General features: G+C 45.5%; 1 protein-coding gene across 1 annotated transcript in view; it reads left to right on the forward strand.

Moving 5' to 3' along the window:
* Positions 1–11,606, forward strand: part of ZRSR2 (zinc finger CCCH-type, RNA binding motif and serine/arginine rich 2) — a 170,931-nt gene that overhangs the window by 57,844 nt on the left and 101,481 nt on the right. The window contains exons 4-5 of the mRNA XM_086934342.1: positions 4,514–4,622; positions 5,522–5,608. Coding sequence (XP_086790468.1) covers positions 4,514–4,622; positions 5,522–5,608 — 196 coding nt within the window. The remainder of the gene's footprint in view (positions 1–4,513; positions 4,623–5,521; positions 5,609–11,606) is intronic.

Consider the following 11,606-nt stretch of genomic DNA (forward strand, 5'->3'; position numbering starts at 1 on the left):
AGGCTCCCATGTTGGAAAACAAATCGTTGCTTGTAAATCTAGTTCTCCACCATAGGTATCATCTCCAGATAAATATTCAAATTCCTCAAGGTCCCTGCCTTTCAGAAAGGGGTAGAACACACAAATTCTTCAAAATGTAACTGTGACACTTTTGGGTGGGAGGAAAACTCAAAAAGATCTTTATTTCGGCACACAGGCCATAAAAGCACATAAAAACAAATAAAACAATAAAAGCATGGAACAAAACATTAAGAGCACAGAAAACAATATGACAGCGGTCAACGTCCTATAGCACTTACATTCAATAAAAATAAACGCTGCCATTCATGTATATATAATGATAACATTAGACAGTAGATAAGGGTCAGTCCTCAAACATAAGAATTCCTAAGATCGTAACAGGAAAACTCATCTTGTACGACTTACCGGCTGCTACTATAAAACAACTGTACATATATAACATATCGTTGTCAGTTTTAATTAAGAGACAATTGCATCAGCCGTTGACCTAATCACCACCGTGCTCGCTCATTGTTACAGCATGCATATTTTGGCCTTGTTCTCCAAATTCCCATTAAATAAAGAGTAAGTGCAAAGACCAACGGTTTGCTAGTATCAAATCTCAACATCCTAAGGGCCTCTTTGTATGCCCTTACTTCCAGGTTCTGGCATAGCGGAATTAGCCAATGCCTCCTATAGTTCTTATATACTGGGTAGAAAAACAAAATATGCTCAGTGCTTTCATCGTCCGTGTCGAACACAGACACTGCCTATCTCATCCTCTCGGAGCACATGACCATTTGGCAGTGAAAGTACCAGTGTGCAGGGTGCCATAACGAAACTGCAAGTAGACTCACCTAGCCAAAGGGGACTCAATCTCATCCAGGAAATCCTCCATCATGTAGGTATCCTTAAACACACAAAATGCGTCTGTCAATTTACTATTGGTCTCCTGCAAATGAAGGAGGGAGTCCCTGCTAGCCCTATAGGTTGTTTTAACGAGGGTCTTGGAAACATCCCCTGCCACACCAGATACACACCCTAAACCCTAAACTTGTTATCATTAACTCTTGTAGGATGGTCTTCACATACTTTATCCATTGGAAACTACTGGAGCCAGCATGGGCGAGAATTTCCTCCAGAGCTTGCCCATAAGGCTCGAGTTTCAGGGTCGCCCATATCCTTCTTCAATAGAGAAGGAGGAGCAATCACACTGTGTCAGAGTGATCTTAGCCCAAAGTCCAGTCTAAGGAGTAAAGAAGAACTTATGGGACACTGACCAGCCGTCGCACAATTCTATTCACCACTACCTTTAGTGTGGTGGTAGAAACGTTTACCAAGATACACTTTGATTACACAGGAAGAATTACGTTGCACCCAAATCTGCAACAGCCCGACACATGACAAAGGCTCGATCCTCGACCTTATCATCGCCAAAGAGGACTCTACCCAATTGGGGTCGATCCAACCCTGTGACTGGTCAGACCACCACATTATCACTTTCTTCATCAACGAAAAAGTTAAACCTAACACGGCTCAACCCACCAAATCCAAGATCTGGAAAAGGGACATGAAGAATCTCAACCCTAACTCCCTGCCTTCTCACACTTGCAGTCTCCTCCTTCCCCCTGCGGGAGCCCCTGATGTTCAATCACTGACTGACCTCTACCTCAATTCTATGAACTCAATAATCAACGAAGCTGCCCCCCTGCAACTGAAGAGAGTCTCCACCAAGAATTCGAACCCTTGGTATGATGGCTGACTCAATGAAGACAGACGTGCTATGCGAATGGCAGAGCGCACCTGGAGATCTGACCCCTCAGCACTGCATCTAAAAAAGCTGAAGAACAAGAGAAATGCCTACTTTAGGAAAATCAAGCGTTCGAAATCTGACTTCTTTAGCCTCCAGCTGGACCAAGCAAAAAACCGACCAAGAAAACTGTCTGAACTAGTTAAAACTCAAACCAAGATGCAACCTTTACAATCAAACAGCGCAACAAGCGATATTCCACACTGTGAAGACTTTTCTGCATTCTTTAAGCTAAAGACCAACAACATAAGAAGTGATCTCCTCAATGATGTAAGCCGATACTCCAGCCCCATCAGCATGACTACCACTCACCCTAAAAACAACGCATCATGGGCGTCATTCGACACCTACACTGAAGAAGCAATTCACAAACTGCTCGGCACCTTGAAGCCCTGTAATCACTTCACAGACCCCCTACCTGCTAATGCTGTGAAAGACTTCACCCCCCTGCTCCTCCCACTCTGGACCAAAATCATTAACAGCTCCCTTCAACAAGGTCTCATCCCAGACTCCCTCAAGGTGGGGCAAGTCACACCTATACTCAAGAAACCTACAGCTGACCCGGCTGACCTGAACAACTATCGCCCTATCACCAATATCCCCACCTTGGCCATGCTACTGGAAAAATGTGTACAACTCCAACTGACTAAACACATTGATCAGTTTGACCTCCTCAACCCTCATCAATCAGGCTTCCGAGCGAAGCACAGCACGGAAACGGCTATGACGCACATAATTGATGACGCCCTCCAAATCCTTGATCGCAACGATTCCTGCCTCCTCATCCTCCTTGACCTCTCCTCAGCTTTTGATACTGTCAAACATGAGAACCTACTGGAGCTGCTAAATACCAGAATGGGTCTATCCGGGACTGTTCTCAAATGGTTCACTTCCTTCCTACATAACCGGTCTCAGAAGTTCAAGATCAACAACATGCTGTCTTCACCTGTGCCTGTAACTTTAGGAGTCCCACAAGGCTCCTCCCTATCCCCCACATTGTTCAAACTCGTCATGGAACCACTCACCACCTTGCTTCAAGCATCTAATGTACACTTCCATATGTACGCCGATGACACTCAACTTTACCTCAAGCTACAATCCCCGGAAGACATCAAGCTTCTGAACTCCACACTCAGAAACACGCAATCATGGTTGGCCGATAATCACCTCAAACTAAATGCTCTGAAAACTGAGTTCCTTCTGATCTCACCTCCCACGAAAATTGCCATCACCCAAACCTGGCTTAATCACCTAACTGCGCTCAATGTCCAACCCACCATTGTGGAATCTGCGAAATCCTTAGGCATTACACTTGACGCCAAGCTCAACATGCAGCAGCACATTAGCAAAGCTACTAAAGGAGCTAACTTCTAAATCAACTCTTTGAGGAAACTTAAACCCTTCCTCCCTGCTAAGGACTTCCAAACTTCTGTACATGCCCTAGTAATCCCTCGCATAGACTACGGAATTGTGGCCCTTAGCGGACTCCCCCTTTCAACAACCGCAGCCCTAAGAGCCTCCTTGAAGGCTGCTGCGAAACTCATCACTGGTTCAAGGAAACATTCGCATATATCCCCTGATTTAAAATCCCTGAACTGGCTGCCCTTTGAGGCCAGAATACAGCTGAAAATAGCCGTGATGACACACTCGGCTGTTCACCACAAGTCACCCAGCTACCTCACCCAAAAGCTGACTTTATCTGGAGGCTCGAGATCCAATAGAAGTACAAAAAATCTACTCCTGAAACCTCGTAGATTCCGGAAGGAAAAAAACATGCAAACGCTCCTTCCCAGGAATGGCTCCCAGGATCTCCTAAAACCAGGCTTATCTCCTCCACTGCACTTTTTAAGAAAGAGGTAAAAGCCATCCTTATGGCCAAGTTCACCTGAACTCTTCTGCTGCTGGGACAGAGACTTCTGCACCGTTGCTACAGTACTGGTTACCTGATTGTCTATTGGTATTATATTTGTACATGACTGATATCCTATTATGCTATTTCACTTACTACCGACTACTATATTGTTCCTAAAAGTTGGTTCCAACTACCTTCCTGTTGCCCCTAAGTCAAGTCAAAATTTATATAGCGCACTACATTCCCAGAGGGTCTCAAGGCACTTGAGGAGAGGGGGGGGGGGGGTTACTTATCGAATATCCAGGTTTTAAGCTGTTTTCTAAGAAAGAGGTAAAAGCCATCCGTTTGGCCTAAGTTCACCTGATCTCTATTGTTGCTGGATCTAAGACTCTGCACCGTTTTTGTATTTTTAGTTACTTGGTCGTTTACTGGTTTCATATATGTACTTGATTGCTATCCTATTCTACCATGCTACCATATTGTACCCAATAGTGTATTTAATCACCCTCCTGTTGCCCCTACCCCTATCTCTGTAAAGCGCTCTGATATCTGCAAAGATCTTGTTCGCGCTATATAAAACTTTGAATAAATTATTGTGAGGACTTTGCTCGGTTGGATGGCTGATATCGAATTGTGTAACTTTTCCTGCCTTGGTGTATGGGGGATGTGGGTGCTTTGGCAGTCTGCTTTCATTGTATTTGATGGGGATATTTCAATCAATAGCAATCTTCCCCTCTCATTCCACCCAACACAACCACTCCTTGTCATCCCAACTACATTTCTTTAGTCTGTTTTAATGTTTTCTTTCCAAAAGCCTAATTTCCCTCATTAACATTTACATGTATTGGTAGGAAAAGGCTTCATGAAGAATGGCTGCTGAGAGAACAAAAGGCTAATGAAGAATTCAGTATAAAAAAGGAAAGAGCAGAGGCTGCAAAGCGGCGGCAGGAAGAAGAAGAGGTACTGCTTTCTGATGTAGTTTTACCTTCACCAAGTTTCCTGTTAGAATCTCCAGAAATCTGGACTACTATTAAATATGTTTAATAATGTAATCAGAATGGGATTGGAAGCTCTGTTTTCCCGATACACTGTGATAGCAGAACAAGAAATGATTTTAAATGCAGTAAAAGTGTATAAAGCGAGCCCTGCAGCTTTGGATTTTCTTTGATAGTCATAGATTGTTGTATGTCTTCATGTTTGCACGTGAAATTGAACACATGTTTAAATAATTCCAGTTTTATTTCTGAAAATAATTTGCTAATGAAAATTTGCTTAAAGAAGGCAATATATATATTTATATATTTTTTTTCTCATGCAAGTGAGTAAAATCAAATTGTGGCATTATAAGGTATGGTAAAACACCACTCAAACCTACCACAAAAGCAAAAACAGCACATGAATGTTTGTGCAATATATATCTATTTTAGCCACTCTACAGTTTATAAATTTAAAAAAAATCTTCAAAGTAGAGCACCAGATTGTAGTTCAGTAACATTTTCTGCTAAGGCATTTTGATAAGCCTAGGCTCAGATTATGCTGCATAGTTCCCATCTTGATTTCTGCCATGTGCCCTATTACTCCACTGTTTGTCAGAATTTCGCTCTGCTGATTTTGTGTTTAGTGTTCCGGTGTATCGTCTCTGGGTCCCCACCTGTTTGCTTGATAAAAGAAATACGTCAATCTTTGTCTTTTTTGCTTCCCTTTATGTTTCTTCTATTATTCATGGATTTGTCCTCATGTCTTAAGTTAAATCTTTTCATACCTCACATGTTCATTCTGGCATGTATAGCTTGTTCAGTGATAGTTCGACATCCATCTTCTGGTACAAGACTAAGCTTCACTTTGCTTTGCTTTTAAAGCGAAAGATCAAAGAAGAATGGGAAGAGCAGCAAAGAAAAGAGAGAGAAGAAGAAGACCTGAAGCAGCAGCAGAAGAGGGAGAGAGAGGTGATGCCTGCATTTGGTGGATAGAAACACTACATATCCTCTTACAGTACCAAAATTCAAACTACTCTAAGTAGGAAAGTCATCACTCTACATAATTATGTACTTTGGTCTGTTTGCAAGCCCAATTGGCTCTGATTCTTTAATTGCACAGGAGAAGAGCAGCAAATTAATGGTTTGGGAGCCTGTTAACACCATCAACGCTTATGGTTTCCCCCCCCTGCGCTGAAAATCTGTAATTCCCACTAATCATGACGAGCTCAGCTCGGCATGAGTGTACGAGAGGTGTACCTCATGACGAGCTGAGCTCGTCATGAGCGTCGAAGGTGTTAAAGTTCTGCAGACCAGTCAACTCTTTTTTGTGTGATTTTCGTTAATAGTCACAAATATAGTTGAACATGTACAGGATCTGTGAACAGTTTTTTAGCTGTGAGAACATTGACCAAGTATTAATAATATATTTTTTAATGTTTTTCCTAAAGCCAACATTCTCCGTGTTCAAATGCACATGGATTAATAATTTTTCCACAACTTGTAAAACAGAGGAAATAAAAGGCAAAACAGTCTCATGTGGGCAAAAACTGCAGCATTACTTCAGTGCAGGCAAGGAGTTCCACAGGGCCAAAATGTAGCATAGTCAAAGTTGGGTAATTTCTTCAACTATTTTTTGCAGTCTGCAACTAAAATCTCTAAATAAAGTTATACTTTGCTGATGATGTTTTTTCACAAGCATTTGTATTCTACGGACCTGTTTTTCTTGTAGCGATGATTACACACTCTTTTTTTTGTAAATGTCTTCGAATAGATATTTTTTCTCTCTCGGCTTGTCAAGGCCTATGACATCCTAATGGCCAATGAAGTTCAGAGCTCCCTTTAAATGACCCAATGTCGTTTTGCAATCCAGTGAGGTCATAGAATGTCCATAAAGTCACATGGGTGGTGGATGGCATAAGGTGGAAGTATACAGCCACTGCAGGAGAGTATGTCGTAATGAAGGTTCTCAACCTCAAAAATCATCACTTTAGGGGGTCCACAGCATAAGGAGAGCCTCAACATGTTTCACTCAGAGTGCCTCCCCTATAGCTGTATATACAGATAGTCACAGTCAGGGCCTTTTACAGCCTCTTGGTTGAAGTTATTTGCTGTTATCAATATTTTAATTCTGGTGCTAGGTTGGTCTAGCCCATGGGTACTCACAAACTTTCTCTCGGGGGCCAAATTTACAGTTTGGTTTGTGTCCGAGGGCCGCATCGGTGGGGGGGCAGGGTCAGTGGGGGAGGGGGAGGGGCTAGAGCAACAACATAAAACTGACCATGAGGTTGATCATAGGTCCCTGCAGCGGACGCCTTCGTCCACTGAGCCGTCCCGGCATACACACATCTCTCTCGGTCTCCCTCCCTCTCTCTAGCTCTCTCTCCCTCTCACCCTCCCTCTCTCCTGTCTTCCTCTGTCTCACTCCGACTGTCTCACTCCCTCTCTCTCACTCCCTCTCTCTCCCTCCCTCTCTCTCCCTCTCTCTCTCTCACTCCCTCTCCGTCCCCGTCCCTTTCCCTCCCTCTCACTCACTCTGTCTCACCCCCTTTCACTCCCTTTCCCTCCCTCTCCCTCCATTTCCCTCCCTTTCCCTCCCTCTCCGTCTCCTTCCCTTTCCCTCCCTCTCACTCCCTCCCTTTCCCTCCCTCTCACTCCCTCCCTTTCCCTCCCAGTCTCCATCTCACTCCCTCTCCCTCCCTGTCCGTCTCACTCCCTCTCCCTCCCTGTCCGTCTCACTCCCTCTCCCTCCCTGTCCGTCTCACTCTCTCTCCCTCCCTGTCCGTCTCACTCCCTCTCCTCCCTCTCAGTCACTCACTCCCTCTCACTCATTCCCTCTCACTCATTCCCTCTCACTCATTCCCTCTCACTCATTCCCTCTCACTCATTCCCTCTCACTCATTCCCTCTCACTCATTCCCTCTCACTCACTCCCTCTCACTCACTCCCTCTCACTCACTCCCTCTCACTCACTCTCACTCACTCACACTCACTCCCTCTCACTCACTCACTCCCTCTCTCTCTCACTCCCCCTCCCTCTCACTCATTCACTCTCGCTCTCTCCCTCCCTCTCACTCGCTCACTCCCTCCCTCTCACTCACTCCCTCTCATTCACTCCCTCCCTCTCACTCACTCTCACTCCCTCCCTCCCACTCCCTCCCTCTCCCTCATTCACTCCCTCTCCCTCACTCACTCCCTCCCTCACTCCCTCCCTCTCCCTCACTCACTCACTCCTCTCCCTCACTCCCTCCCTCACTCCCTCACTCCCTCACTCCCTCCCTCACTCCCTCTCCCCCTCCCTCACTCCCTCTCCCTCACTCACTCCCTCTCCCTCACTCACTCTCTCCCCCTCACTCACTCCCTCTCTCCCCCTCACTCACTCCCTCTCTCCCCCTCACTCACTCCCTCTCCCTCACTCCCTCTCACCCCCTCACTCACTCCCTCACTCCCTCTCTCCCCCTCACTCACTCCCTCTCTCCCCCTCACTCACTCCCTCTCACACTCTCCCTCTCACTCCCACTCACTCACTCCCACTCACTCCCACTCACTCACTCCCACTCACTCACTCCCACTCACTCACTCACTCCCACTCACTCACTCCCACTCACTCACTCCCACTCACTCACTCCCACTCACTCATTCTCTCTCACTCCCTCTCAGTCACTCACTCCCTCTCACTCACTCTCTCACTTACTCCCTCGCACTCACTCCCTCTCTCTCACTCCCTCTCACTCACTCACTCCTCTCACTCTCTCACTCCTTCCCTCCCTCCCTCTCACTCACTCACTCCCTCTCCCTCTCACTCTCTCTCTCTCTCTCTCTCTCTCTCCCTCTCCGTCCCCCTCTCCCTCCCTTTCCCTCCCACTCCCTCTGTCACCTCACCCTGCGCGCCAGCCGGGGCACACACTCGCAGCCGCACCCGAGCACTTCACAGGTCATTAAAAGACCATTTGCATGTTAATGTGGCCTTTGGTAGTAGTGCCGGAGGTATGGAAGCAGGCAACGGTAACTCCCCTACTCAAGAAACCCTCACTGGACCCAACTATTCCAGCTCACTTTAGGCCTATTTCCCTCTTGCCCCACCCTATAAAAATCCTGGAAAAGACTGTCAGCAGATCCATGTCGAGTTATCTTGAAGATAACCGCTTACTGGATAAGGATCAGTTTGGGTTCCGTCCAGGCCATGGGACAGAGACTGCGTTGGCTACCATGCCGGACACACTGCGAATGCGAGCTGACAATGGTAATTCATCAATACTAGTGTTGTTGGATATGTCGGCCGCATTTGACACGGTAAGCCACGCAGTCCTGTTAGGCAGACTGGAGAAACTGGGGGTGAAGGGCAAAGCTCTGACATGGCTACAATCATACCTGTCAGGTAGACAACAGGTAGTGACCATGACTCCGTATGCTTCTCCCATATCCCTGGTTCACCATGGAGTGCCACAGGCTCGGCGATCAGTCCTATCCTTTTTAATATATATTTGCGACCTTTGATCCCCTTTATAAAATCTTATGGGATTGATCTGATCAATTATGCTGACGACACCCAACTGGTGTTTTCCCTTGAAGGGAAACATGCAGTGTCTATGGACACATTCCAGGAAGGCATGTGTCTGGTTTCTGGTTGGCTTAATGCAAATTCCCTACAATTTAACGAGGGGAAAACGGAGATAGTCTACTGCTTGACTGCAAAATTGAATCAGCAGCCATAGTGTCAGTTTAGATTTTCCCCGGGGGCTGATCTCTGTGTCCTAGTTAAGACAGTGCGTAACCTGGGAGAACTGTTTGATGAAGATCTTCAAATGGTATTGCAAACTAACAAAACAATCAGCGTCTGCTTTGGTCTGCTAAAAGCACTTGGACAGATTCTCCCTCTTCTTCCCGTCGAGGCCAGGCCCCTGGTGGTAAGATGTATAATCTTATGCAGACTGGATTACTGCAATTCCCTATATTTAGGTGCCCCTCATATATCTTGCAGGGGCTGCAGAGAGTCCAGACCTTCGCGGCCAAGTTGGCACTTAATAGACCACGCAGCTCCTCTACCACAATGGCTCTGAGAGACCTCCACTGGCTGCCCGTGAGGGACAGAGTCACATTTAAATCACTGTGCATTGTCTATAGAGCACTGCACAGTACGGGCCCCTTACCAATGCAGGAAAGATTTGCATGGTATAAGCCCACTAGGCTTCTTCGCTCCTCCAGTCTGAGTCTAGCAACAACCACCAGATTCAAGAGAGCCAGGATGGGAGGTAGGGCTTTTTGCACAGTAGCGTCTCGGCTGTGGAATGAGCTGCCCCAGAACATCAGGCAAGCCGACTCCCTGATAGGTTTTAGAAGGAGCCTAAAGACCTGGCTATTTGCCAAAATCTGAGATTTCAGTACCCACTAATCAACCCTGCTTTCGGCCGGCTCCATCTGATTAGGTTCTTTATAAAAGCGCCAGGATACCCGTAGGGGGGCAGTTGCGCTATATAAGAGCTATATACAATACAATACAATACAATACAATGCAATGCAATGATCTACTTTTCCATAGCTTTAAGCACTGAAGTGCAAGACCATTTCTACTGTGCTCTTCCCCCAGTGCTCATGTTTACAATTAGTAAACATTCATCACAAAAGCAGGGTTCAGTCACAGTTTCCTCACCTTATATTGTATGTGGCTGATGTTAAATTTTCATTTGAAAGTCTATTGCTCCTTCTTCCTTGTGTGAAGACAGTGCAGACATGTATGTTATACATTCCCTCATCAAGCTTAAAAAAAGAAAAAGAAGTAAGAGATAACTGGTAGGGTTACAACAATGATAAGTACAAAACCAGTCTTGGCAACTGTGGACAATGTTGTGGTTAGAGTCCTCAGGACCAGGAATCTTTAGGCAGCATGCAAATCTAATGCCTTTTCCATTTCAGGTAATGCATTTTTTATTGTGTTTTTCAGTTGGTCAGGGTTTTGATATGCTATAAAGATGTGTGTGCCAATAATCCATATTTTTGCCTATTGTACCAAAGTCAGAAGTTGTTTCCGAGCCTATACTAATTTCCTAATGGCCCCCAAAAAACTTTGATAGAGTGTTCTGCCTGAGCAACAAGGCAAGCAGTTAATCAGCTTCAGTTTTTATAGTACACCATACTACCTACTAGTTCTTGATTTTCTTGAGGCTGCCACTTTTGCACTCGCAGACCGGCCTTTAGTATATTTTGTTGGAAATAATATATATTTCTCTGGTAACGTCTGCTATTCAAGTATGAAGAATTCAGCATTTTTCTTGGGTTATTTCTGTAATTAGATTTTTAAGCTATTTTCATGGTTTCACTTGGCTGTAGCAGAGTGTCTTAAAAGGAACTACTCTTGGGCTTATTTTTCACTAAGCCTTATTTCTTTTATTTTACCTCCTGTGCCGCATGTCCTGCTTTGTGAATGACCTTCAGAGCTTGAATTCTAGTTAGAGTGCACTGTGCCTGATTGCCCCATGCTGCACCCTTATCTGAGTGTTCGCAGAGTAGATCAAGACTGTGTGCCTTGTTACAAAAAAATGCAGGTTTAAATATGCACCTGTACTGTGAAAAACATTAAAAAAAATGGTAATTGGTTGATTGTAGATGCTGTTTCACCTTACACTACAAGTGGCGACCCAAAGTCACTTTGCGAGGGGAACAGGCGTTTCCTTGCCTACAGATGTTGTGCGTGACCGCACCTGCCTGGGCGGTTCCTGGGCCTTTCTTGCCCTCTTCCAATGGGCCACCCTCGGGGGTGCACAAACAGTGGTCCACCTCATATGTGGCACGCAATTAGTGCACCTCCTGTGGCCTTCTTTGATCCTGCACTTGCATTTGTAATATCTAGTGATTGCAAAGGCTTTCCCCATTGGCCCACTTGTGATGGAATGATCCATATTGCAGATGGGGCCACACAAGGGCCAGAAAGTGCAAAAAACAAGCACACCCGTAAAACCCCCCAGAGGCTCTCA

This window comes from Lissotriton vulgaris, chromosome 8 (genome assembly GCF_964263255.1).
Source record: "Lissotriton vulgaris chromosome 8, aLisVul1.2, whole genome shotgun sequence".
NCBI lineage: Eukaryota > Metazoa > Chordata > Amphibia > Caudata > Salamandridae > Lissotriton > Lissotriton vulgaris.